A 24,152-nucleotide genomic window follows, 5' to 3' on the forward strand; every position below is an offset into this window, starting at 1 on the left:
TTCGATTCCTCATTACAACACACACACACAAACATACACACACCCCGCAACTGTCAATGGGGCGATGGGACAAGTGAGAATTTAGACCGTCTGGCCAAAGCACTGGAGTACAATTCACGCTAGCCCCAAGGGTCTCTTAAACCAAGTACACTGAAACTTAGATTTGCTCCAGTTGTACTTGGAATTACAACTCTATGCTTTCATTTACTCCAGTTACTCTATAAAGTAGTTTTGGGCTCCAGCTAGGGAGCCCTTCCGAAGCTATCAAAGGCTTCGAAGACTTCACGGGGCTGGAAGGGGCTCGGAGCTAGAGGTGGACAGCGCACCTGCGTGCGGAGCTCCTGGTTGTTGCTTTCTGCGCTCTGGTACAGCCGCTCCGTGTGATGCAGCAGCTTCTCTATCTCCCGCACCTGACGCTTGCAGCTCCGCAGCTCGCGTTCCAACTTCTCCACCTTCCGCCTCAGCTGGGCCAGTTCAGGCTCGGGGGAGGTGGGCGGTGACAGTGACAACGAAGGCGACGGCGGGGGGGACGGTGCCTCGCAAGCCATGAGGTCCGGCGAGGGGTGGCCCGCGAGTGCGGAGGCACTACGCTCAGACCAAGATTGATGCCGGCGGCCCCAGAGGCCACGGGAGAGCGCGGGCTGCGAAAGGTGGCCTCACACCCTGCCTGCCGCGGTGGCCCCTGGCCATGACGCCCTGAAACTTATCACCTGTGGTCGGACGGGTCGGCGAACCAATGAGCAAGGGGACGGAGGACGGCCCCTGCCCGATCTGCGCGACTTGAAATTGGAACACTTTGTTGACAATAACCTTTCACAGCGACCGAAATGCAGAGAGGTGTCTTGGAGAAGTACTCGGGTTAAAGAATTAGAAGACAGAGCGCTCGGCGGTTCCCGAGCAGAACCGGAAACGATTTACCGGAGGTGGGCGGGGCCAAGACGGAAAAGGAAGCGACGGGAAGCGGGAAGGGCCTTTTGGTACATTTGCGCACCTCCAGCCTGCGTGCCGGAGCCGCACAAGGGTGCGTGCAGAGGTGGAAGGAAAGTGGTTGTAGAAGGTCTAGTGAGGTAGAAATTTCTGTACATGCCGACCGTCTTTGAGAAAAACCTTTTGTTTGGAGTTCAGTTCCCAGCTCCGTATTTTCCACATGTGAACACTGAGTCACATCTGGAAATGATTTGCCAGGGATTGTAGAGATAATGATAATTTAGAACTAGAACGTTGTATTCTGATGCCCTGCTTACTTGATCTGCTGATTCCATGAGTTAAGACACCCTGGAAAGAGGACTAATTAATTATATTTGACTTGCAGACAAGAGAACCCTTGGTGAGGAAGTAAAAGAAAATACTCTGTGGAACAGGAGAGAAAAATACTCTTGTTGGATAGGTTTACTTGATTTATCCTGTATGAACCCTAGCTTTGCTTCACTAGACATGGGCTTCTTAAAACACACTTCCTCCCTTCCTCAAGGTCTCTTAAATTAGATACTGGATTCAGAAAGCTGGCCTGAGATTTTCCAGAGGTCAAACTTCCGTGTTTTTCTTTTGGTACTAGGGTTTGAACCCAGGGGTACTTTACCACTGAGTTATATTCCCAGCCTTTTCTTATTTTTTTATTTTTAGACAGGGTCTCTCTAAGTTGCTTAGGGCCTCTCCAATGCCAAGGTTGACCTTGAATTTAGACTCCTCCTACCTAAACCCCGGAACTGCTGGGATTACAAGCATGCATCACCACACCCAAAACTTCCCATTATTGTCTGTATTCTCTTTCCTTCAGCTTTCTCCACCATCAAACTAGGCAGTACCCACAGAAACTGTGTGGTTAACCAAAATGTCAGAACACAGTGGCAAGAAAATTCACTAACAGAAACCTAAGGGACAGTGATTGTGAGACACACATCTTTGACAAGGCTCACCATGTTTGGGTCATTTTTTCTGAGGCTCCTCCATATCTTAGCAAATTCTGGAATCCACAGACAGAAGATTTCCAAATTAGATGACTGCTGCACAGCATCATTAAATCATTCCATTTTTCCTGGGATAACAGGGTCAATCATCACCCAGTATCCAGACCCTGGGGAAGCTGAGGAGCTATGTATTGTGTTAATAATTGATAAGGTAAATCTTCACTCTGCTTTTCTTTTTCAAAATTGACTTAATGGGCTGGATATGATGGCATGTGACTGTAATTGCAGTGACTGGGGTAGCTGAGGCAGGAGGGTTGCAAGTTCACGGCCAGCCTCAGCAATTAGCACAGCCCTAAGCAACTTAGTGAGAAGTTGTCTCGAAATAAAAATAACAAAGGCTGGGGATGTGGCTCAGTGGTAAAGTGACCCTGGGTTCAAATCGCTGGTACCAAAAAATAAATAAAATTGGCTTAGTGGGATTAGGGGGCATGTAGCTCAGTATTGGCATGTGCTTAGCATGAGCCATGTTCAATTCCCAACACCACTCACACAAAAAAAGACATAATTGACTTAATTATCATGAATCTCTATTTTTCCATATAAATTTTAAAGTTAGTTTTTCAATTCCTCAAGCAATCCAATGGGACATTTTTTTGAAAATTACATTCAAATGTATAGACTAATTGGGGATAGAATTAACATGAAAGTTTATCAATTCACATACCTTCTTTTTTACTTTAGTCCTTCTGTTTTATTTTTTCTTTTACTTTGGTTGTGTGTATGTGTGTGTGTGTGTGTGTGTGTGTGTGGTGTTGGGGATTGAACATGTCTCATGCTAAGCACATGCCAATACTGAGCCTCACATATGCTAGGCAAGGACTTTACTTCTGAGTTATGTTCCTACCAGCCTCTTAAGTTGGTATAGTCCTTTTTTTAAAATTTATTCAGTCGTAGATGGACACGACACCTTATTTTTTTTATTTATTCATATGTGGTGCTGAGACTCACACATGCCAGGCAAGTCTCTACCACTGAGCCACAACCCCAGCCCAAGTTTTAACACTGTTTCTGAAAAGGTCTTGGTCTTTCTTTTATGGGGGTGATAGGGTAGGGTTTTAGAGATTTAACCCCCACTGAACTACTTCCCCAGCTCTTTTTGTTTTTTAGTTTGAGACAGGGTCTCACTAACTTGCTTAGGGCCCAAGCTAAGTTGCTGAGGCTGGCCTTGAACTTGCAATCCTCCTGCCTTGGCCTCCTGAGTTGTGGGGTCACGGGTATGCCTGGATGATTATACCCAATTTGAGGTACCTTCAGGACCCCTGTACCAATGTCCAGTAGGGAATGAGCACTTCAGAAACCCGACTGAAGCTCAAGAAACAGATCTGACTGTACAGCTAGTACTGGGTAAAGCATTTCACACAGCTTAGGTAAAGCAAATGAGTGCACAGGGCAGCCAGCCACTACTACTGGGTTCCAAGGACCATGGAAGCTTATGGGAATGGGACTCCCTGTCTTATGCAGCTTTTCGTTTTTTTAGAAAAGGCAAAAAAAAATTTAAAGGGGAAACCCCTGTTTAAAAACAATGGTTCAAGTTAGAAAGAAAATTTGTCATTACTCGTTACTCGTTACTGGTTATTCCATCCTTTTCATCATGCATGTTTGCTTCAGACAAGCTCCAGGGTCTTCTCATTTTTACCATCACTATCCCTGCTGTGTTTGTCCCTTTCCTCCCCATTCTTTGCTCTTCTCCTCCTACTTTTTCTTCTTTTCATGCTTTCATCTGAAGAGTTTAACTGTCTCTCTATGAATCAGAATTGGCATGTACTTAGCATCAGTTGATAGATCTCTCAGGTAATAAGTCAGGGTTTTCCAGGTAAATAGAACCAATGGGAGAAATTATATATATATATATATATATATTACATTTATATATGTAATATATATGTAATTTCTTCTTGTTATATATATGTGTGTATATATATGTATATATATATATATATATATATGTGTGTGTGTGTGTGTGTGTGTATAGAGGGGGCTAGGGAATATAAGGAATTGGCTCTATTGATTATGGAAGCCAAGAAGTCACATAATGTATTACCTACAAGCCAGAGGAACAGGAAAGCTCTTGGCGTAGTTCGAAGACCTCCAAGTTTGGGAACCAATCATGTAGATCCCAATTCAAATCTGGAGGCCTGAGAACTAGGAGTGCTGAGGGCAGAAGAAAATTGGTGCTTCCCTCCAGCAGGCAGGCAGAGACTAATGCTTGCCTTTTGTTCTATTCAAACCCTTTGTGTGTTGCCTGATGTCTGAAAGGAAAGTGACCACAACACAAGAGGTCTTTATTGCAGCAGTGAGAAAGAGAAGAAGACAAAAAGAGAGGAAGAAAGAGAGATCAAGAGAGAGGGGCCCAGCAGGAGGGAGTTTTTATAGCCAAAATCTAATGGGGTCTTTGGGTCTGCAAGCTGCCTTGTTGGCGTACAGTGATTGGATCATACAGTAGTTGCTAAGGGTATCATCTTCTGCCTTCAGACAGATGGGGTAGGGGTCAGATATGGGTTTCCATTGCATCAGACAGGTGGGGGTCGAGTGTTCAGCCTTGAGTGGGGTTGAGTGTTCAGCCTTGACGCAAACAGGTGATAAAGAACCAGACAGTGGGGGGGTTGAGTGCCCTGGGTTATCCTGCAGCTACCATTTGTTCAGCCCACCCTGCAGACAACTTAGTTCAGCCTGCCCTGAACCTAACAATGTCCACTCACATGGGGGGCAGGGGGAGGTGGCAATCTGCTTAACTCAGTTCTTCAAGTCAAGTGTTAATCTCTTGAAATCAACCTCACACAGAAATCACATTTAAGGAGATATCTGGGCATTGTGTGGCCCAGTCAAGCTGACACATTAGTTGACCATCCCACACTTTGGAGATCCAAATAATGGCTTCTATCTGTTATTTGTTCTGTGCTCATATCCCTTGCCATGATTTTTGTAGTTTTCCTTATTAAAGAGAGATTCTTACCAAGTGGTAACACTGTAATTACAGCTACTCCAGAGGCTGAAGCAAGTATATTGCAAGTTCATGGCCAGCTTTGGCTACTTGCAGAGACCCTGTTTCAAAATAGAAAATAACTAAGGAGGCCGGGTGCAGTGGAGCATACCTGTGACCCCAGCCACTCGGAAGGCTTAGGCAAAAAGATTGCAAGTTCAAAGCCAGCCTCAGCAACTTAATGAGGCCCTAAGCAATTTAGTGAGACCCTGTCTCAAAACAAAAAGGACTGGGGATATGCCCCAGTGGTTAAGTGCTCCTGGTTTGTTATAAGGACAAATGAGGTAAGGCACCAAAGATAGCAGGAAACAGTTTTATTTGGCTGGAGCCAGGTTCAGAGGGCACAGATTTTGCTGTAATCAATTAATCCCCTGAACTATGGTTTCAGGTAGTTTCAGAGTTTTATACCCAGCATGTAAGGGGAAGGCTTCAGAAGTTCACAGTCTGCAGAAGTTCACATAAAATCAGGTTTTTCTTTCACTGATTTGGGCAAGTTAACTCTTCAAGGACAATACCTGAGAAAGAGAGAGCTTCTTCTCCCCTTTCCTTCCTCCCCCTGCCAGTTGATACCATGAAGCCCAGTTGGTAACTTATCTTAAAAATGTAGACATCTCTGTGAAGCCCAGCTCAAGGCCAGAGGCCTTGTTTACACATTTCTACAAACTACTATACTGGATATGTTTGTGAAAAACTAGTAAGGGGGTGTCCAACACCAGGAGTGCTGGTATCTTCCCGGCCAGTGGCCAAGTAAAACAAGGCAACATGAAAATAGGAAGTTTATCTACATTGAATTCTTTTGCAGAGACTCTTTTGCTGACAGTCCTAAAATCAGCCATGGTGAAGATTTCTGGAGAAGCCCAGTTAAGACTTTTCTGTGGAGAAAGCGGGTGCCACTTTAGGTTCAATCCCCAGTACCAAATAAATAAATAAGAAAACAACAAAGAGCTTGAGATATAGCTTCGTGGTAGAGCACCCTGAACTCAATCCCCATAACAATAACAAAAGAGAGAGAGAGAGAGAGAGAGATTCTCCATTCTGCCTTTGAGTCTAGGGTTTGGCCATATAATTTGCTTTAGTCAGTAGAATGAAGTAATATGCCAAAGTGAAAACCCCTTCTAAATCTAGTTTTCAAGAGGACTCAGTAGTATGCCTGCTCTCTGGGATTCTGCTGGACTCAGGAGGCGGATGAGTTCCACATGGAGCAGATCTTTCCCAACTAAAATGCTCCAGAGCTAAGCCCAACTAGGGCAGAGGCTCCAGGGAACCCTCAGGAACATTATCAATGCCAGTGGTGATCAGCCAGCCCCCACACAACCCTCAAGCTTGTGAGAAATAATGTGGTTGTTTGAAGCTATTAAAGTTTTGGGTGTTCTATATGGAGCAATAGCTAACTTATGCTCAGCCTGACTTAGAGCCATTCCAAGAGCTTGTGAGTTTCAGCAGATGGGGTCCAAATACCTGAAATACTACATATTCCAAAATAGAGGAATACTATCAACTCAACAAAGCCTAACTTATGTCCCATGTCTTTTAGACATCAGTTCTTTATTTAATGAACATTCACTTATCATAATTTATATTGGATCTTGTGGGTAGCTAACTCTCCCCTACCTGATCTTACTTTATGTCACAGAAGGATGTCTGGGGAGCCATAGCATTTCAATAGTTCTGATTTATTGCTCCATATTACCTTTGGTCAATTGACTATTACCTATTTCCTCCCCTGGAGGTCCAAGAGAAAAATTGTTGGATGTAACATTGAAACACTGGAGTGATGATAAAGGAAGCCAAAGAACTTCTCCATCCCCAACGGATACTCTTACATTTATACCTTTATCTTATGATTGTATAATGATTTTAAAAATTATTAAGCTGAGTGTGGTAGTGCACATCTGTTGTCCAAGTTACTTGGGAGGGAGAAGCAGGAAGATTGTTTGAGCCCAAGAGTTTGAGGCCAGCCTGGGCAACATAGCCAGAGCCCATAGCTAAAGCACAAAATAAGGGCTGGGGATGTAGGTCAGTGGTAGGGTGCTTCACTGGCATGGGGTGGGGGGCGTGTGGAGGGTGGAGTCCCTGGGCTTAATCCCCTTAATAAATATATTACTATATTATAAATGTTCCTACACTTTCCTCCCCTCTCTTTCCCCCCAATAATGAGAATGCTGACCCTCAGAGAATAGTGTGTCTCCACAGACCTAATCCTAGGTCTTCAAGATTCAAGATCAAAGAATTATCCTGGAGCTGAACCTCTCAAACTCTCTTTGGTGAAGGACTATGTAATAAAATGTTCCAATCCATTTTGGATTGATGTATTTGTAATATACAACAAAATGTGTGAGTTAATGGGGCAGGGAGGGTATGTAGAGAACATGGATGTAATAAGGGCTGCTGGATACTATGAAGTACTAGTTTTCAAGAGATGCAAATGAAGTATGGATTTTAAAAGTTATGCTTTGAACTGTGCTTCTTTGACCATGACTGGCTTATTTCTATTTTTCAGTATTCAAATTTGGCTACAAAAAGCAAAAATTAGCAATTCTACATTGATGTTAAATTCTTTTGAAGGTGTTCATTACACCAGGTGTGGTGGCACATGCCTGTAATCCCAGGGACTCCAAAGCTGAGGCAGGAAGACTGCAAGTTCCAGGCCAGTTTTGGCAACTCAGTGAGGTCCTCAGCAACTCGGAAAGACTCTGTCTGAAAGTAAAAAATAAAAAGGACTGGGGATGTAGCTTAGTGTTAAGCCCTGCTGGGTTCAATCCCTAGTACCAAAAACAAAACAAAAATCTCACTCAAGCCAGCCCATCCATGCTGAGCTTTAATAATCTCTTGTAATATCTCTGGCCTTGGCCTGTAAAAAACTTTTATTCAAAACCTTAAGTAAATCATTTATTTTCTCATCGTTTCCAAACAGCCTGTGAATTGACCCTTTCTGATTTCTGTTGATTGATTTATACAGAGATTAAACTCAGCTATGCTCAACCACTGGGCCACATCCCCAGTCCTTTTTATTTTTTATTTTGAGACATGTGTGGGAGACCAACCTTACACGTGACTGAGTTATACTCCCCGGCTGGGTGCTGAGGCGCTCAGTGGCAGAAATGTAGCAGAGCTTTCCCCACCCTTCTTGGGTCTGAGGGTCAGTCTGGTGCATGGATGTGTCTTCCTACAGCCCCATGAGTGGAGCTATGCTCACCTGTTTTCCTTTGTAATATAACCCCTTGCCCTGTTTAGGATAGAATCTTCCATGGAAGTGCCTTTTGTGTGTCCCCTTCTCTTACTGTGCCCTTGGGTGTGACCTACCCAGGTATCAGTCAACCTGCTGACAGTGACATCATGAAGATACTCAGCCCCCTGAAACCTGACCCCTTGCCTCATTTGAATAGCTTCTCCTCAATAAAAGGGGTCAGCATATGCTCTCACTCTCTCTCTTCCTGCGGACCCTTAAGGTCAGAGGAGCCATCACAGCAACCCCAAAGAAAAAGGTATTTGTGTCTCTTGTGTGGTTATTTTGTGCAGACCAGTTAGCCCAGTTTAATTGGAGTGACCCCTGAGCCTTTTAGTTGAGAACAGAAACCCGGTCTTCCTAAGTCGCTTAGGGCCTCGTTAAATAGCTGAGGCTAGCTTTGAACATGTGATCCTCCTGCCTCAGCCTTCCCAGCTGCATACACCACAGCACCTGGCTCTGAATTCTATTTTTAAAACTGTTTTTGAGATAGACACTGCTAGGTTGTTAACTGAATAGCCATTCCCCCAACTTTCTTACAGGGAAACTTGTTGGGGGTCCAACCTCCTGAAGTCATGGAGAGAATAAGTACCCTGAGGAATCCCAACACAGAATTCCTGTCTATTAGCTGAAGCCAAGGAGGCTGGAATGCTGAACGTAGCAGGACAGCAATGACTCCTGACACTAGGCTAATTCTTGTGGGGCATGTTGACCCTGATTAAGGAGAAAACTAAGGCCCCAACTATACTACCTGCTGTGTACTTTAGGTGTATGTTTCCTGCCATTTTATGAGAACATATCCTGTTTTGTCACTGGGGAAATGTTTTCTTAGTACTAGCAAACCAGTTAGTTGTTTTCAATGTGTTATGCCATAGTTAAGATTTAACCTCACACTGCCCTGTAAGAGATGTGCTGTGCAAGAACAAAGCAGGCTGCAGCTTCCCAGGCTCCCAGCTCCCCCATGAAATAAATTGTCATTTTAGGACTCAAAGTCTTTGTGCATAATTGTGGGCTGAACTCTCACCAATAATTCATTCACAGCAAGTGCTCACCTTTTGTTAGAGGTAGAAATACATCTAATAAAGAATGTATTTCTGATCCTTTTTTGCAACTAGTTGATCATGTGACAAAGTTATGGCCAATGAGGTATAAGTAGAAGTCTAGAAGCAAGATTTCTGGGAAAGCTATTGCTTTCTGTTTAAAAAAAAAAAAAAAAAGAACAGATTTAGGCTTTTGTTTTAATCTTTCTTTTTCTTCTGAGTCCCCTTACCTGGAAGGTGGATATTATATTGAAGGTGAAGCAACTATTTTGTGACCATGAGGCAGTCATGGAGGTGACCACCATACTCTAAGAAAAGGAACAATGAGAGGAAGCTGAGACGTTAATGGTGCTGTGAACACCATTAGTCAAAAAACTAAACCCCATTTGATTAAGTCACTGTATTGGGTTTTTTTTTTTAATTTATTTTTTAGTTGTAGATGGACATGATACCTTTATTTTATTTAATTATTTTTTATGTTGTTCTGAGAATCGAATCCAGTGCCTCACAGGTGCTAGGCAAGTGCTCTACCCCTGAGCCACAACCCCAGCCCCACTAAATTGGGTTTTTATTTCATACAGCCAAGGGGAATGTTTATATACTTTGTTAGATGTCTTAGTAATTTTTAATAATTTTGAATGACTAAACTACTTACTATACTAGTCTCTAGACATGCTTTATGAGAATTTCAATTCAAAGAATGATTGCTAAAGCTTGGCGCCATGGCTCCCGCCTGTAATCCCAGCAGCTCGGGAGGTTTAGGCAGGAGGATCTCAAGTTCAAAGCCAGCCTCAGCAACTTAGCAAAGCCTTAAGCAACTCAGCTAGATCCTGTCTCTAAATAAAATTTTAAAAGGGCTGGGGGAGTGGCTCAGTGGTTGAATGCCCCTGGGTTCAATCCCTGGTACCAAAAATATAAATAAATAAATAATTGCTGACACTCCATTTAAGAACCTTTAGTTGAGGGTTGTGACACATGCCTATAGTCCCAGCAATTTAGTGAGACCTTATCTTAAAAAATATTTTATTTTAAATAAAGGGGCTGGAAGTGTAACTAAGTGGTAGAGATTAACTTGGGCTAAATCCCCAGTAACACACACACACACACACACACACACACACACACACAGAAGCTTGACTTCTTTGACTTCCTGGTGCTATTTTGATTAGCAGTGAATGTGTTTAGAATATGCAGGGCTCTTCTTTGTTTTTTGTCTTCATCTATGTGAATGATGATTCAGAAACCTTCCAGTTAAGAAACATTTCAATTGGCTTAGAGTAAAAGTTTTATTCCCCCAACATTTTCTCCAAAAGCAAAATATTAATTGACAAGTGTCCAGCAATTAATAGCTTAAAACTTACTGAAAATTTGACCAATAAATTTTCCTTTAATGTTTCCTAATAGTGTGACATAAAAATGCTCCTGCTGCATTTTGAAGTTTATAGGTTTTCCCCTTCCCCTTTAATCCAAGAAATGTTGTCCAGAAGAAGTTATAACAATGCTAGAAAAAGGAAGTGGAGCTGGCATGCAGTGGTGCACACCTGTCACCCCAGCAACTTGGGAGGCTGAGGTGGGGAGATCACAAGTTTGAAGTTAATCTTGACAGGTTATTGAGATCTGGTCTCAAAATAAAAAAATAAAAAAGGTCTATGGGTGTGGTTCCATGGTAGAGCATTTCTGGGTTCAATCCCCAGGACCACATCAGAAAATAAAGAGAGAGAGGGCTGTGTGTGTGTGTGTGTGTGTGTGTGCGCGCGCGCGCATGCACATGTATGTGCACACATGCACAGATGCTCAAGCACATGCATGTGCATTCTATATGGGTTCCTTTGAAAAACTGCAATTCATTAAATTTGCAAATAACTGATTCAGACTTTGAAAATGAACAATAAATTTTTGTTACCCTTAAACTTCTCTAAAAAATAAAATCTATCAAAAAGTGAGTAGAGGGGGTTGTAGGAGAGTGTAGCTCAGTGGCACAGTGCTTGCCTACCAAGCGAGAGGCTCTAGGTTCAATCTCAGCGCCAAGAGAAGAAATAAGTGAGTGGTGACTATAATTCGTGTGTACTGAGCACAGCCAGCATGTTCCCAAGACAATAAGTGTTCAGTCTAAGCTGCTAAATTGAATTGAAAAATCATTAAGTGCAAGAGAAAAGCAATTGCTTATAGATAAATAGCTTGAGTGGTATTAGACTTTCCGAGTTTACGAGCTCAAAAAAAAAAAAAAAGTGAGAAACTGAATAAGGTGGTGAACACCTGTAATCCCAGCAACTGGGGAGGCTGAAACAGAAGGATCACCAGGTGAGCGAGACCCTGTCTCAAAATAAAAAGTGCTGGGGATGTAGCTTAGTAGTAAAAGAGCCCCTGGTTTAGATCTCCAGTACAAAAAAAAAAAAAAATCAGAGAGCTGGGGCATGGAAGATAACACCTTTAACCTGGGTCTGCTGATATTCTTCTTCATTTTTATTGCTAAAATATAGATAAATTTTCAAGAATTCTTCTAAAGGAAAAATACAGCAACATTTATATAAATATTAAGGAAACATTATGTCCCAGACATGGTGCTAGGCACATTTCACTATAATGGTGAGTTGAAAATAGGTTCAGTCTCTCATCATGTACAGTCTAGTGGAGGAGACATCTAACATTCATTAGAAATCACACAAATAAAAACACAACTGACAATAACAGCATTAGAACCCCATCATTCATTGAATGCACATTACTCAATAGGAGCACTGTGTAAAAATGCAATGGGAGTTCCATTTGAAGGACAAGAGTGCTGACGATAATGAGGAAAATGAGTAAGGGAATTGTGGCAACAGGTTCTTTGATTTTACTAACTAAACGATAAGTTAAAAAAAAAAAGTCAATCCAAATTCTCTTTTAGAGGACCAAAACAGATAACTATGACAGAATACATTCTCATTCTCTTAGAAACTTTCCCAACATTACCCCACATCTGGGCAGTTATGTTCACAGTAGGTTGTATGGAAAGGAAAGAATGTTAGGCCAGTTTCATATAATAATGATGTAATATTACATAAAAGTAATTTTTATATTTTTATCAAACTGAGATTTTTAAATGTATTACATTAAGCTGGGCATGCCTGTAATCCCAGCAGCTCAGGAGGCTGAGACAGGAGGATCCCATGTTCAAAGCCACCTTTAGCAAAAGCCAGGTGCTAAGCAACTTAGTGAGACCCTGTCTCTAAATAAAATTAAAAAAAAAAAAGGTTTGGGGATGTGGCTTAGTGGACGAGTGCCCCTGAGTTCAACCCTTAGTACCAAAAACAAAAACAAAAAAGAAAGAAAGAAAAGAAAAAATGTATTACATTAAAATAGTATAAAATAGCTGGGCACAGAGGCACAGCCTGTAATCCCAGCAGCTTGGGAGGCTGAGCAGGAAGATCACGAGTTCAAAGCCAGCCTCAGCAAAAGCAAGGTGCTAAGCAACTCAGTGAAACCCTGTATCTAAATAAAATACAAAACAGGGCTAGGGATGAGGCTCAGTGGCTGAGTGCCCATGAGTTCAATCACCAGTAATTCTCCCCCTGCCCAAAAAAATAAATAAAATAGTATAAGAATATTATACATTAAGCTGGGAGCAGTGACATTGCCTATAATCACAGCAGCTCAGGAGGCTGAGGCAGGAAGATTTCGAGTACAATTTAGCGAGGCGCTTAGCAGCTCAACAAGACTGTCTCTAAATAAAATATAAAAGAAAGTCTAGGTATGTAGCTCAGTGGTTGAAAACCCCTGAGGGTTGAGGGTTCAATCCTCAGTACCCAAAAAAAAACAAAAAGAATATTATGCATTAAAATATAACAATTCATATTATAAATCATTATATAAGTATATAACAATATTATTATGAGAAAATAACAATATTATAGCATTTATAATTCAACAATATCCAAACACAATAATACAAAATGCTATAAAAATAATTTTATGTTATATCATTATGATCGTGATAAGAACAATTAATATAGGATGATTTTCCCCTGTCTTGGGAGGGTCTAATAGTCTATTTCTCCGTATTCTGAAAACAAAGGAAGGAATGGGTTCTGAGCCTAATGTACTTTACTCTATCATGAAGAAACTAAGACTAGGTTTGAGGAAGAGAAAGAAGAATTCTAAGGAAGTCAAAGAAAAAAAATAAGCAAACATTTTTCTTAAGAACATATACAGGGATGAAGGAAAGAAGAAGAGGAATTTGTGGCCAGGTTTGGAGCCAGGAAAAGTTGCTCAGATAGACAAAGCATGGTGGGGCATGCCTGTAATTTCAGAGACTTTGGAGACTGAGGCAGGGGGATCACAAATTTAAGACCAGCTCAGGCAAATTAGCAAGACTCCATCTCAGAATGTTTAAAAAACAATAAAAGGGTTGGGTATGTAGCTCCATAGTAGAATGTCCATGGGTTTAATTCCCAGTACGAAGAAGAAGAAGAGAAAGAAGGAGAAAGAAAAGAGTAGCTGAAAGCTATAATTCCAGCAGCTCAGGAGGCCTAGGCAGGAGGATGGCAAGTTGGAGGCCAGTCTCAGAAATTTAGTGAGACCCTCAGCAACTTAACAAAACCCTGTCTCAATATAAAAAATAGGAAGAACCAGGGATATAGCTTAGTGGTAAAGCATTCCCACGTCCAATTGCCCATACGCCCAATATGGAGAGAGACAGAAGGAACACATCACTCAGGAAGACCTGGGTGGATGGATCTGAGAAAGTGCCTGTGAGGATTATTGGTCCTGGGCCCAGGAACTTCTCAGTAACTGAGCCATCACCTGCAGTTGTTCTGCTTTCATTTAAAAAAAAGTCTCCATTGCCTATACCCTGGTGTCCATGAGGATGTCAGTCCTCCATCATCTATCCCCATCAATTGGCTAGTAGGACTTGCAACCAATACTGTCAGCCCACTTCGGTACTCAATGCACATAATACTATGAGACACCATGAACCCAAAGTGGAGGAAACTACTGATGGGTCTAAACTGGGTCCCAGTGGAATGGGAGTGGGGGAGCATCCAACACCTCCACTTGAGGGAATAATCTGGTTTAGCATATAGACAGGAGTTCTGTAGCCCCAACTGCTGTACTGTGCCCAGGTAGCAGAACCATAACTGGCAATTATCCTCTAGGGTGGCCAGATGTCTTCACCCCAAGTTTGTTGACCTCCAAGATCAAATCCATCCCCAATGGACTTGTTTTTTTGGTCCTCGGTCTTCAGACAAGGGAACACCTAAGTCTTTTCAAGTTTTATTTGACAGTAGGAAAAATCCAGGTCTAATAACACCAATAGTACAGGTCCTCCTCCAGTTTGTTGGGAGGTACGTATGTGCCTTTTCCCCACAGATTCAAAACAGCCCATCTGGTCTTTCCATTCAGTCTGGACTGAATTACTCCATAATTTTATGGATCTCAGGGATGCTCTGAAAAGAACTGATCTGGTTAGTGTCTGAAGTGGTGTAGTTAAAAAGAGTTCATTTCTTTTGGAGATTTTTGCATTTGAGACCATTAATTCTCAGCCCATAGGGGTTATCTGTTCACAACCAAGTAGTTTTCTTTGTCCACTAGGAGGTGTTCCAGGACAGTATTTTGTTACATGGGGTTTCATGGACACACTGGGTGTGGTGGGGTCCAAATCTGCCATTTCTACATTTCTTTCCAGGTACTTCTGAAGTAAGATCCCAGCCTTGGGGTCTTTCACCCTTTTGTTCAGTGCAGGTCTTACTTCACAGTAATAGCGAATAAGCATCTAAACTTATTCCTGTTCAGGGCCATTCACTCATGAGGGCTCCTCCGTAGACCTAACAATTTTTAACCCAAAAACTTTTGGCTATTTTTTCTGCTAGGTCCAGAAAGGAATTCTTCCCAAAGAAGGAAGGTTAATATTTGGGATTAAACCCTCATATAGTTTAGCAGCTGGTCCAGGGCTTGTAATGGAGATCAGGATGATTGATTTATTTTTATTTTTATTTTTTTATTGATTGATTGATTGATTGATTGTGGCCCTGGGGATTGAACTCAGGGCCCTGTGCATGCTAGGCAAGCACTCTATCAACTGAGCTATATCACCAGCCCAGGATGGTTGATGTTTTTGTTTGTTTGTTTGTGGTTTTTTGTTTTTTTTGGATTTTTTTGTTGTTGTTGTTTTGTTTTTAAAGAGAGAAAGAGAGAGAGAGAATTTTTTTTAATATTTTAGTTTTCAGCGGACACATCATCTTTGTTTGTATGTGGTGCTGAGGATCGAACCTGGGCCGCACGCATGACAGGCGAGCGCGCTACCACTTAAGCCACATCCCCACCCCATGGTTGATGTTTTTCAAAAAAATATTTTTAGTTTTACATGGACACAATACCTCTATTTATTTTTTAAATATATATTTTTAGTTGTACTTGGACACAATACCTTTATTTTATTTATCTATTTATTTCTATGTAGTGCTGAGGATCAAATGCAGCACCTCACGCCTGCTAGGCGAGTGCTCTGCCTCTGAGCCACAACCCCAGACCCTGTTTATTTATTTTTATGTGGTCCTGAGGATTGAACCTGGTGCCTCACATGTGGCAGGCAGGTGCTCTACCACTGAGCCACAACACCAGCCCAGGTTGGTTCATTTTTGAATCAAAATTCTTATTTCCCGTTAGAGGCTGAGTGGCCAATCGCCAGCAATACCAAGTGGGAGGGTAAATTCCTGGGTAAGTTGTGTCTTCCACATATTGGGATTTGACCCTAGCTATGTTGACTCTTTCTCCTTCCCAGAGGCAAGTGGCCACTGAACTATAGCATCTCTCTGACGGTGCAGATCCTAAATATATATATTTGAACTGTCCCTTAGTTATAATAAATTAGTGGGACACATGGATCGCATGATGGCAAAAGATGTGTCCATAGTGGGGAACGGCCCTCTAAGATTATCAAAGGAAAACATACTAAGTGATAGATTAACGTTTTGACTAGCATGGGTTAAACTGTGTAAGTCAATAAAGTAAAACTAATAACACCAACCAAAGCCTAGAAAACCTATGTAAGCAAAATTAAAAAGTACAAATGAAATTTCGTTACCAAGAGTCCAGTCAGCAGGACTTACTGGTATCAGTCCTGTGGCAAAGATCAAGGAAAGGACTACATATACAGCTAGAAGTAAGGGGTGGCAATGCATCACAATATAAGAACCCTCTTAGAGGATGAAACAGTTCATTTGTCCTGTTGGTTAGTTTATCTTCCACTGTGCATTGATGAGCTAGCCCCTGAGTGGCTGAAGCAGGGCTGTTGTTTCCTCAAGCTTCAGCCATGGGCAGGCTAGTCAGCTTCCAGAGTGACCGCAGCAGGGCTGTTGTCCTTCTGATCCTCAAGCTTGTCTGCTGTTTCCTTCCTCTAGATGGTCAGCTTACGAGGTGCAGTGGGATCTGGAGTGCACTTTCAGTCCATGGCTATGGGCTTGAGCCTGGTGTAATGAATCCAGGGGCCTGAATCTGCAACTTTTACTGCAGTTGGGGAGGATGAAATAACAGTGCAAGGACCCTTCCAAAGAGGTTTTAAGGGTGGAATAGTCTATCCTTTGACCTAGACTTAATCTCCATGCCTGAAGGAGTGTGCACCTGTGGTCAAACTTACTGGCAACCTTCCCTGACTCACTGATTGAGAGTCTGTGTTTTCCTAAAGCTTGAAGCTGTTGTCTTTTTTTTAAAAATTTACTAATATTTTTAATTGTTACATTATACTTGTACATAAATAATTTTTTACCATATGATTTATGTTAATTTTTTAGTCATACATGACAGCAGAATGTATTTTGACATATAATACATACATGGAATGTACATGCATCAATCATATTGTCTCTTCTATTCTGCTGCCCTTCCTATCCCCCCTACTCCTCCCCTCCTCTCCCATCCTTTCTCTCTATCCAATCTAATGTGACACACTTTTTTTTTCTTTTTCTCACCACAACATCATATATGTATTCTGTATAACAATGAGGTTCTCCTTCCGTCTTCCGTGCAACTCCCCTTCTCCCTCTTTTTCCCTCCCACCTCTCTTCCCTATTTAGTGGTAGTCACACCCCTTATATCAGAGAAGACATTCAGCATTTGTTTTTTAGGGATTGGCTAGCTTCACTTAGCATAATCTGCTCTAATGCCATCCATTTCCCTGTAAATTCTATGATTTTGTCATTTTTTAATGCAGAGTAATACTCCATTGTGTATAAATGCAACATTTTTTAATCCATTCATCTATTGAAGGGCATCTAGATTGGTTCCACATTCTAGCTATTGTGAATGGTGCTGCTATAAACATTGATGTGGCGGTGTCCCTGTAGTATGCTCTTTTTAGGTCTTTTGGGTATAGTCCGAGAAGGGGAATAGCTGGGTCAAATGGTGGTTCCATTCCCAGCTTTCCAAGGAATCTCCATACTGCTTTCCAAATTGGCTGCACCAATTTGCAGTCCCACCAGCAATGTATGAGTGTACTTCCCCCCTCGCCCCCACCCCCACCCCCCCACCCCCGCATCCTCGCCAGCACTTATTGTTGTTTGACTTCATAATGGCTGCCATTCTTATTGGAGTGAGATGGTATCTTAGAGTAGTTTTAATTTGCATTTCTCTGATTGCTAGAGATGGTGAGCATTTTTTCATGTATTTGTTGATTGATTGTATATCCTCTTCTGAGAAGTTTCTGTTCAAGTCCTTGGCCCATTTGTTGATTGGGTTATTTGCTTTTTTGTTGTTTAACTTTTTGAGTTCTTTGCATACTCTAGAGATTAGAGCTCTATCTGATGTTTGAGGGGTAAAAATTTGTTCCTAGGATGTAGGCTCCCTATTCACCTCACATATTATTTCTCTTGCTGAGAAAAAAACTTTTTAGTTTGAATTCGTCCCATTTGTTGATTCTTGGTTTTAACTCTTGTGCTATAGGTGTCTTATTAAGAAATTTGGGGCCTGCCCCCACGTGATGAAGATTAGGGCCAACTTTATCTTCTATTAGACGCAGAGTCTCTGGTCTGAGTCCTAGCTCCTTGATCCATTTTGAGTTGACTTTTGTGCATAGTGAGAGAAAGGGATTCAATTTCATTTTGTTGCATATGGATTTCCAGTTCTCCCAGCACCATTTGTTGAAGATGCTATCCTTTCTCCATTGCATGGTTTTAGCACCTTTGTCTAATAAGGTAGTTGTAATTTTGTGGATTTGTCTCTGTGTCCTCTATTCTGTACCATTGGTCTACCAGCCTGTTTTGGTGCCAGTACCATGCTGTTTTTGTTACTATTGCTCTATAGTATAGTTTAAAATCTGGAATCGCGATAACCACCAATTTCACTCTTCCTGCTTAGAATTAATTACTTTAGCTATTCTGGGCCTCCTATTTTTCCAGATGAATTTCATGATTGTGAAGCTGATGTCTTAATGTTAATTCTCTATTTCCTGCAATCCCCTTGTAAGTGGGAGAGGTCTCCCACACATTGTCTCATAGGGCTCTCCCAGCCTCTAAGAAGACTCTATCAAGTCCTCTTAATGGGAGAGGATGTAATTCTCAAAAGTGCAGTAGGGAGGATTTCATCCCAATGCAGGTGAGTTTCCTGAAAAACAGTTTACCCATCTGAGCCTTTAAAGTTGTATTCATTCTTTCGACTTTACCAGAACTTTGTGACCTATAGCAGTATGTAATTTCCATCTAATATTTAAACTTTTGCAATAATTTTATCATCTCTGCCACAAAATCTGGCCCATTGTCTGAGCTAATGTTTACTGTGATGCCAAATCTGGGAAACAATTTCCCAGAGGAGCATCCTAGCTACCTCTTGAGCCTTTTCAGTGCTAGTTGAAAAGACTTCTACCAGCCAGCATACAAGCACACAAAAACCAAAAGATATTTATAGCCTTATAAACATGGTTGTTCAGTAAAGTCTAGTTTTAGGTCTTCAAAAGGTGCTTCTCCTATAGTTTGGATTCCTGGTGGATGCCTTGGCCCCTGGTGTGGGTGTTGCAGGTACAAGTTTCCCATTGCTCACAAATCACACAGGAGATGCTTATGGGGGGTGGGGTGTAGAAATGCTGACTTGAGTGCTGTTTGGCCAATGTGTGTTCCCCTGTGGAACCGTATGATTAAGGCAGGGGCTGCAGTCTCAGAGATGGCTATTCAGTTATCAGAATATCTGAATATCTCCATCATCCACTTGGGAGATAGCTTCCCTTTTCAGTCTTAAACTAATTATTTTTCTGCTGGGATTACTATGGTTTGCATTCTGTTAGAGGATTAGGAAGAAGAGCAGTGTTTAAGATTGGGAGCTGGATGTTCTGTCTGCTTTTTACAAGCTGCAAATCTTGCTTCTTGGTCTGCTCTTTGGTTGCCCTGAGCAATGGTGGCAATGGTGCCTTTGGTGGCCACAGCAGTATATAACCACAATTTTTGGGTGCCCCTACTGCATCTAAAAGATCATTTCCTGGCCATGTTTTATGTCTTTTCCTCATGAATTAATTATCCCCCTTTCCTAATCTAAGGCCCCATAAACATGAAAAGTGGTAATGGCATATTTTGAGTCTGTATAAATATTGCCACCAATTCCTGGTGCCAACTGGAGTGCTTGAGTCAGAGAGATTAGTTCTGCTTTTGTGTTGAAGTTCCCTAAAGTTGAAGATCTGCCTCAACAATGAAGTCCACAGTGACCACTGCATGTCCAGCAAAACATATTCCACCTTCTGTAAAGCTACTTCCATCTGTGAAGTACTGCACATCAGGGTCTTTTAGGGGCTGCTTTGTCAGGTCTGGTCTACTAGAGATGACCTTGGTGCAGTTGTGATTAGGCTGTCCAGTCCCAATGGGCAGCAGAGTTGCTGAGTTTAGAGGAGTCCTGACAACTTCAATGCGGACATGTGGATTTTTACATAACATGCCCCGGTATCGGATCATCCTTGCATTAGTAGCCATATTGTCATTTGGATTCTAACAGCATCAGTACAGAGTGGGGCACCTAGACTGTCGTTTCTGTCCTATAGTCAGTGTCAGCTTCCACCACCAGAAGAGCCAAGGCTGCAAGGGCCCTGTAGACAAGGTGGCCAGCCTTGAGCCCCAGATCACAGCTGCTTAGGAAGATAGGCCACTAGATGGTGCAATGTCCCCAAGTATTCGAGTTAGGACTCCTACAGCTATTCCAGACTGTTCATGGACATATAGAAAGAAAGGCTTTTGAGGGCAGGGCGTCCTAGTCCAAGCACACTGGTGAGTACTTGTTTAATGTCCTCAAAGACTTTTTGTTGTGTTGGTCCCCACATCAGAGGCTCTGGTTCCCCCTACCCGCCCTTTGTTGCTTCATAGAGGGTTTTGGCCATAACTAATCCTCAGACAATCGCAGCAGCAATCAAGAACCCGTTCAAGAAGAATCAAGCTTGCATCTGCTCCAAACTGGAATCTTCATGCACAACTTCAACACCCAATGCACAGTGCTTCAGCTGTTCCCTTGCCAAGGACCCACACTAGCCAGAGCACTGAAACAGTTCCCAATGGGGATCTACTTGAGAGACTGATTCTATGGATCCCTTGGATCCATTTGTGTACAAAATACCAAGTCCACTGATATGAGCAGTTTCATTGCTCTGACCCATGGAGCACGGTTCCCTTGCGCCTCCAGGTCTGACCTGGGACATTGCACAAGCACCTGGCTTGGGCTCCTCTCTTGGGCCATCTGCCTAGAAACTCACAGAAGACATCCTGTGCCCCCTTTGTCCTCCACTCTTATGCCACATTGCCTGGTTGGGCTCTGGCCTGGCTTTGTGGCTTGAGCACAAGGTTGAATGTCCCCTTGTGTGTTCCCTTGCATGGGCTCCTTGCTTGAGCCATTTGCTTTCAAAATTGATCTGATGTAATCCATTACTCAGACCCACCAGCCTGGATTGACTGCTGTCCCCTGCTTCTGACTCTGTTTAATATGGAGGAGTGCAGATGAGTGACCCAAGCTGCTTTAAAATGGCTAGAGGATGGGGCTGAGGTTGTGGCTCAGTGGTAGAGCGCCTATAGGGCGTGCGTGAGGCACTGGGTTTCATTCTCAGCCCTGCATATAAATAAATAAATAAAGTTTCATCCACAAATAAAATGACTAGAGGAACATGTTCCGGACACACAAGGCAACATTCAAGCCTATGCCCAAACCCGATTCCCAGACACAGACCCAGGTGGGACTCCAACAAAGAGGAAGATCTTCTAAAGGTAAAAAGATATCAAAAGGCTCTCACTGGTGGCCTGAAAGAAGAGGGAAAAAGAGCCCTAAATGTGAACTAAATATCACAAGTACTCCAAATGCCCGATGGGAGCCCCAGGCAGTTAAGTTCTATGGACGACTGTGCAAGGCCTTCCGACTCTTCACTCCCTTTGATCCTAAGGCACCACACAACCAGCAGATGATTAATGCCAGCTTTGTGGGACAAACTCAGGGAGACATTCGCCCAAATCAACAAAACTAGAGGGTTTTGCTTGAAAGAATGCCAGTGAGCTGATTGAAGTGGCCACCCCAGTTTTCATCAACGGAGACCAAGAGGCTCAATGAGAGGCAGACTGGAAGATGAAGAAGATGGATCTCCATTCAGCTGCCCCTCACCACAAACCCAGAAGTCACCCAAAGGGTGGGGGTGTCCCACCAGGACAAAACCAAAGCAAATATCAAAATTGGGGCCAAATGCAGATCTCAAGGAAGGTCTGGATGGAAGGACAGACGGATCTGGGGACAAGGCTGAGACTAAACCAATGTGCCTACTGCCATCTAGAGGGCCACTAGAGGAATGCATGCCCCTAACTAGAGGAAGACAACTGGGCTAAAATTACTCCTTACCAGCATAAAAGGGCCGAGTGATCCCAGCCCCACACACATCCCCTTGATGCTCAACACTGTGAATATCTCTATGATGCCTCTGAGAAGGATTTTGTGGGTCTGGAAAACCATGAAAAATTATGAGGACTAGGACCAACTGGGCTCCATCCCTTTGGGCCCCCAGGAGCCTATGGTCCTAATGATTATGGGGAACATCCTATTGACTTTAAGGCGAACACTGGGGCTCACCATTTCATGGTAACCCAACCTGTGGGCCCGCTTTCAAAGAAACAGACCATAATTGTGGGACCCACTGGCTACAAGGGGTGTCACCCTTTCCTGATACCCTGGCACTGCAACGTAGCAGGTCACAAAGTGATCCATGAGCTTCTGTACATGCCAGATTGCCTGATGCCATGATGGGTTGAGACCTGCTGGGAAAACTCTAAGACCAGATAACCTTTGACAACCTGGCTAGAGACCAGGCAATCCTGTCACCGGGCAAACCTGAAGTAAAGGTTCTAACTCTTACAATTCCCTGGGAAGAGTAGTGGTGCCTCTTTGGCCTTACATTGGCACCACAATAGGGACAACAGCTCCCTTTCTGGGTACCAGGAGCATGCTGAGGACAAGTCACCTGGACTAGCCCAGACATCCCCCATGGTGGTGGAATTAAAACCAGGAACCATACTGGTCTGCCCGAGACTACTATATTCCTCAGAAAGCACAACTTGGAATTCAAAAACATTTGGACAGAATTTTACAATATAGAATTCTCAATCCTTACCAATCACCATAGAATACGTATCTTTTGCCTGTCCAGAAAGCAGGAACTGATGACTAACAGCCAGTTCAATATTTGCATGCAGTGAATCAGGCCACAGTCACCTTACATCCTGTGGTCCCCAATCCATATACTCTCCTAAGTCTGTTCCCTGCTGAGGCAGCCTATTTCACATGCCTGGATGTCAAAGAGGCCTTCTTCTACATTTGATTGGCACCTCAGAGTCATCCACTCTTTGCCTTCCAGTGGGAGACTCTAACAGGAACAAGGGCCAATTGACCTGCACCAGGCTGCCACAGGGCTTCAAAACCTCACCAACCACCTTTGGGATGGTGCTGGCCTGTTCTGAGGGCCTTTCCTATAAAACAATGTAGATGCACATTTCTCCAGTATGTAGATGATCTGTTGCTGGCCAGAGAACCCAAGTATGTCTCTACAATGCCTCTGCATGAAGGGGACAAGACTCCTCACTCTCCTATGTAAAGCTGATTACAAAGTCTCAAGAAAGTCCAAATATGTCAAGAAAAATTCAAGTATCTTGGTTTCTATCTAACTCAGGGACAACAGCAACTGGGCTCCAAACAAGCAGTCTGCTCAATTCCAGTCCCTTCTACCTGCTGCCAGATCCGCAAGTTCCTGGATAAAGAAAATGAGGTACATATACACAATGGAATATTACTCAGCCAAAAAGAAGAATGAAATTATGGCATTTACTAGTAAATGGATGGAACTGGAGACTAACATGCTTAGTGAAATAAGCCAATCCCATACAACCAAAGGCCAAATGTTCTCTCTGATATGTGGACACTGACTCACAATAGGCGGTAGGGGAGGGAGTAAAGGTTCACCGAATTGGACAGGGAGAAATGGGGAGAAAGGGGTTGGGAATGGGGAAGACAGTTGAATGAATCAGACATAACTTTCCTATATTCATATATGAATACACGACCAGTGTAATTCCACATCACATATAACCACAAGAATGGAAAGTTACACTCCATGTATATATGATTTGTCAAAATACATTATACTGGCATGAATAACTAAAAAAATTTTAAATAAAAAATTTAAATTAAAAAAAAGAAATTATAGTATTTGCCAGTAAATGGATGGAACTGGAGAATATCATGTTAAGTGAAATAAAAAATTACCTTAATTTCATTTAACTCCTTCTCTCATATATATTATTATTGTTATACATTTAATTTTTTGTTTCATAAAATACTAATATTTGAGTATTGCCGCAGTCTGGCTGGGCACAATCAGGAGCCACTTGTCAAAAGAAACTAACTTTATTTTTAGAACCACACACCAAACAAAACAGCTCCTCAGGAAAAATCCTCAGAGCCTCAAC

The 24,152-nt window shown here is 42.5% G+C and overlaps 1 protein-coding gene across 1 annotated transcript in view; it reads right to left on the reverse strand.

Moving 5' to 3' along the window:
* Positions 1-915, reverse strand: part of Aggf1 (angiogenic factor with G-patch and FHA domains 1) — a 37,445-nt gene extending 36,530 nt beyond the window's left edge. The window contains exon 1 of the mRNA XM_027927845.2: positions 327-915. Coding sequence (XP_027783646.2) covers positions 327-548 — 222 coding nt within the window. The 5' untranslated portion in view covers positions 549-915. The remainder of the gene's footprint in view (positions 1-326) is intronic.
* Positions 916-24,152: the final 23,237 nt, after the last annotated feature.

The sequence above is a fragment of the Marmota flaviventris genome, chromosome 5 (genome assembly GCF_047511675.1).
Source record: "Marmota flaviventris isolate mMarFla1 chromosome 5, mMarFla1.hap1, whole genome shotgun sequence".
In the NCBI taxonomy this organism is placed as follows: Eukaryota; Metazoa; Chordata; class Mammalia; order Rodentia; family Sciuridae; genus Marmota; species Marmota flaviventris.